General features: G+C 51.1%; 1 protein-coding gene across 1 annotated transcript; it reads left to right on the top strand.

Moving 5' to 3' along the window:
* On the top strand, positions 1–2,456 carry LOC123185676 (VAN3-binding protein). Its single transcript, XM_044597520.1, has 8 exons — positions 1–238; positions 332–549; positions 644–724; positions 825–887; positions 1,125–1,497; positions 1,594–1,776; positions 1,857–1,967; positions 2,050–2,456. The coding sequence occupies exons 1-8, from the start codon at positions 196–198 to the stop codon at positions 2,241–2,243; spliced, it is 1,266 nt and encodes a 421-aa protein (XP_044453455.1). The 5' UTR covers positions 1–195; the 3' UTR covers positions 2,244–2,456.
* The last annotated feature ends 2,313 nt before the right edge of the window (positions 2,457–4,769 follow it).

The following is a 4,769-nucleotide window of genomic DNA, read 5'->3' as shown; positions in this document are numbered from 1 at the left end:
GTGTGCAGCTAAAGCATGAATGGGTGAAGCTAATGATTTACCCCACTCTTATTCCCCCCAAAAGCCCACTAACACGCTTGTTTAATCAGTGTTTTGGGGTATTAAACTCACTGCCCCTCTGTGACACCTGTCTTGTTTAAGTTTTTTTACAGCTAAAAGTTGGACTAAAGTGGTTGGAGCTATCCTAGTGATCTGATGGAGGATCTGGTTCCTGCCAAGGCATTCTATTCGGCTGCAGGTGGGAAGCTGCCTCTGCACAACCACCAGAGATCAAACCATATCTCTGTCCTGTATAAGTCTCTGATCAGTTGCTAACCTCTGGTGGAACTAGCTGTTGGCATGGAGCCGGATCACAGAGGCCTGATGGCGATCGTGCGCGAAGAGCCACCGCCATCGGAGGAGCCGATGGACCTGCTGTCGAGCGCGTGGTGCAGCTCGGCGATCCAAGTTCTTCAGACGGGTCCGAAGGAGGAGGATCGCTCGCTAGCGCTGGTGGAGCACCCTGTCATTGGGCTTGACGATGATAGGAGAGACCTGTCGCAGCTGCAGGTAAGTGTAGGTAACTTCATTGTACTGTAGCAAATAAGTAGCATTTTGTCAGGAGATCACACTCAGGATATGGATGCCCCGGGTTGTTTTGCAGAGGAATGATCGTAGCTTGGTTGTTGACGACAGCGGCTTCGGTGGCACGACGCAACCGCAATGGAAATACGACGATCTGAAGGTACAAAGTTGATGCGGCCATGTGATGTTCATGGTGTATGTGCAAGCTTTGGTATAGCCTGATGGTGTTAACTGTGTGCTTTTTGGCGGTGTTTTTTCAGTCATGGATATGGCTGCAGAAGGCCATTCACCCGGAGCTGGACTACGACAACAAGAAGAAATGGGTGAGTGAAAGGATTTAGGAGCCGGCAGGTTTAATTAGCACGATTTGCTCTTTGCAAAAACGAAACGTGATCGTGATGCAAATGGAACGAATCGTGCAGTAGAAGAAGCCAGATGGCAAATGGTTTGTTGATTGATTTCCAATTAACGCGCGGATCGAGGATATTTAAATGGCACGCGATATGTTTCCATGATTTTGCTGGATCTTAAATATTTGAACCTGGTACGTGTGGACGCAGCTCCCGCGCAAGATGTCGGCGCCGTGGAGCGGCATCTCGCTCAAGAAGTGGGTCAAGGAGCGGAAGCAGAAGCGCAAGGAGGAGGCGCGGCTGCACAGGGCCGAGGTCCACGCCGCGGTGTCCGTCGCGGGCGTCGCGGCCGTGCTCGCCGCCATCGCCGCGGAGAACTCCGCGCCCGCGGCGCGCGGCTCGGCGTCGGCGTCGATGAGGGAGACGGCGGTGGCCTCGGCCGCCGCGCTCGTGGCGGCGCAGTGCGCCAAGGTGGCCGAGGCCGCGGGCGCCACGCGGGACCAGGTCGCCGCGGCAGTCAACGCCGCCGTGGCCGCCACCGACGCCAGCAACGTGATCACGCTCACCGCCGCCGCCGCCACCTGTAAGCCCTCTCGACCGGCCGGAGACGTTTTGAGATGTGACATGGTTCCAAAGAATTCAGATCACGAGATCATTTGTTTGCGCGTTGAATTGACAGCACTGCGGGGCGCGGCGGCGCTGCGAGGGAGGCGCGGCGGCAGCGGCGGCCATGGGCAGAGCGAGAGGGCGGACCAGGGTGGCACGGCGCCGTGGCAGGACGACCTGGACTTCGACTTCAACTACGCGAGGTCCAAGGCGGCGCTGGCCAAGGGCGACGAGCTGTTCGTCGCGATGCCTGACGGTAAGCCGGCCGCCGTCGCATCGTGCGTGTCGTGCCATGATCAAACTCTTCTCATCTCATGCATGTTGCCGTCCGTGCAGGCAAGTGGAAGCTGCACACGGTGTCCGCGGCCACGGACAGGAACGGCAAGGTCGTCCTCCGGATCAAGAAGATGAACTTGGTCATGCAGGCCTTCTCCAACACCAAAGAATGTAAGCAAATACCATGAGTTGCATGAGATCGAACACCCTTTCCCTTTTCTTAGTTCTTTCAACACGTTTGGTACGTTGGCAGGCGTGGTGGAGGACGTCCGGCCGTGCGCGCCGGAGAAGGCGAGCCGGGAGGGGGACGCGACGTACCCGGTGGAGGTGAGGACGAGCAGGGGCAAGGTGGAGCTCCGCGCCGACGACTACGCCGTGTACAAGAGGTGGGTCACCACCGTGACGCACATGCTCACCTCCTCCACCGCCATCACCATGCGCAATTAACCATCGATCGATCCCGCCACGGCCGACCGATCGAATCCAATCCACTTACGTACCTGCGCGACCGGAAGTAACAAATGGGTCGTACGTGTACACGTGTTCGATTTCAGATCTCACGCTTCTGGTTTTAATCCCCACCCAGATTGATGTGTAACTAAATTTAGCCTCTTGATGTGGTGACTTTGTCAATTTCAAAATTTGTTGGCTTAGTCTTTAGGAGGTGCTTCACGGAATAGAGTGTGGATGGATACCTATCTCTACTTCTAACTAGTATAACGCCCGTGCGTTGCCATGGGCTCTTTAAAATTTATAATCAGTATCTTTCATTTATCATCCCCTCATATTGGGTGATTATGGGGTGCTCTAATTAGAAACACAACAATCAAATATTAGGAAATTTCACCGAACGAACAACAACCAATAATACGATATCTATCAAACAAATAAAATGAGGTCATATTTTTGGTCCGTCATGCACTTCTGTTGAAAAGTGCCTATCCCTTTTAGAATCAACCCACTGTTTGCTCGCACGCAAAAAAATACATCTCTAAAGTGGGGAACCGATCGGTGCCAAAAAGAACTCAAACTCCTATCCAATCTCGACTTCGTGCTCTTCCACTTCCATTGATAAAGATGGGACGTCAAGGGTTTCATCATGATGACCTCGAGCAGCCGCCGACATCCCTCCCCACATCTACCCCTACCCCCTGCTGCCGCTTGCACTGTCCTTGCTCCTCGAGGGAGCTAGGGACACAATGTTCTCTAGGATGGGCATGACCAGATCCACGAGGAGGCCACATTCTTCCATGGGAACCCAATCAAGCACACCACCCTCCGCAACCATCCAATCCCGGCCTAACAAAGTCAAGACCCGCCATCGATCCACAAATCAGGCTTGCCGCATCCAGGTTCACTGCAAGTCTGCGACAAGTCTGTAGTCGACATCTTGACTTTGGCTATCCCCACGGAAGAATCATCGGATCATGCTTACTTTTACCATCACTTCGTCTCTTCCCAAGGCAGCGACACCACCCAGCCAATCACCACCACCGCTTGCGGCCTGCCTACATAAAATCATGAGAAATCCCCACGGCGGTGCTGTAAGATCACCTTGGCGACCTCGACAGTGACCGACTGGTCTAAGATCTAAGCTAGCCGCTCTTTGTAGAAACCAATAGAAGTAGGCATGTGACTCAGATTTGTTCTTTGGTGTGCATGCGTTTCTTGCAGCCCACCAGCTCTTGTCTACAACTCGCCTATCTCTGTACCAGCTCTTGGTCTACAACTCGCCTATCTCCATGCTCGAGACGATCAAGCTCGATGCGCAAGCCGCATACGTCTGCTAGAGCTATATCCAGGCCCTATGATTTTTGGATCACTGGCACTATGGGTGCCAGGACCGGAGTCGCCCTCATCCACCAAGTGGATCAAGGAGGCCCACCACCTAGACTACATCGCAACATTTTGTGTTTTCCTATAAAAAGTAAAGAACCTTCTCTAATAAACGTAAATATAACCTTTTGGTTTTATAGTCTCAACTTTCCTACACTCCAATACCAGAAGGATTTCTTGGTTTTATTTAATGACCTTCTTGAATGTCATTCACTTAGAAAGGTAGTAATACAATCTGTGATATTAAGGAAAATTATTAGTCATATTAAAATGCAAAAGGCCCTATAGGAGTCAAAGCATGACTTTTATGGTTATACTGTAATTTGCAAGATCTGAGATTTATGCAAGTGTACAATTAGAGAAGAGCCAATTAAATAGATTTTCACATTCAGAATAGTACGATTAGCAGTAGCACTTCAATTTTTTTATGTTTGATCAGCTTGCTAGGTGGTTATCACTAAGCATGTTGGAACGATGAGCATAACCTAACTTAGTTCAGTACATGTTGCTGCAAATTAGTTCAGTACGTACGAAGCTATTGCTAATTTCAATGCCTGGCTGTTGCAAGTTTCTAATGAAAAAGTACTTCAGGTCAAAGGTCAGGGAATATACACTTTTGTTATCATGGTTGTTTCCTTATAGTGAACAACTTTGATCACCACTTCAGCAGCTACTATCTATAAGAAGACATTAGCTAAGTAGATACAGGCAAAGAAAGCATGTAGGCAAAACCAGAATTAAAAACATCCTTCTCAATGGAGCTCGTGCAATTCGGAAGACCCTAATCATCGATGAGGGACCCCTCCGATGGTAGCATGGCGTGACAATTGCCGTCAATGACGACACCCAAAGTACCTTGCATAATCCATCAATCCAGTTCGGAACAATCAAGCACATACCTTGCAAAGTGATGTGGATCTGAAGCAGAGGTGGGAAGGTAAAGGCTCAGGTGAGGTGAGGTGGAATGAGACGTTGATATAGACGTGCACGCATGAGAATAAGGCGGTGCCCAGGATGGATCTCCATCGGAGGAGGCCGGATCCGCTGGGGAGGAGGTCGCTGTAGTACCTGCCATCTGTGCGATGGATCACGGGGCTGGCAGGCAGGGGGAGGGGATAGGAGGGAGCGGGTGGGCTA

Source organism: Triticum aestivum, chromosome 2A, assembly GCF_018294505.1.
Source record: "Triticum aestivum cultivar Chinese Spring chromosome 2A, IWGSC CS RefSeq v2.1, whole genome shotgun sequence".
Taxonomy (NCBI): Eukaryota; Viridiplantae; Streptophyta; class Magnoliopsida; order Poales; family Poaceae; genus Triticum; species Triticum aestivum.
This window is presented reverse-complemented; position numbering and strand designations above follow the sequence as displayed.

Excerpts from the sequence above, each read along its gene's own strand:
- LOC123185676 (XM_044597520.1), top strand. The coding sequence starts at position 196 with ATGGAGGATCTGGTTCCTGCCAAGGCATTCTATTCGGCTGCAG. Across the intron at positions 1,777-1,856 it reads GTTCGTCGCGATGCCTGACG|GCAAGTGGAAGCTGCACACG; the intron begins GTAAGCCGGCCG and ends CCGTCCGTGCAG. Across the intron at positions 1,968-2,049 it reads CTTCTCCAACACCAAAGAAT|GCGTGGTGGAGGACGTCCGG; the intron begins GTAAGCAAATAC and ends GTACGTTGGCAG.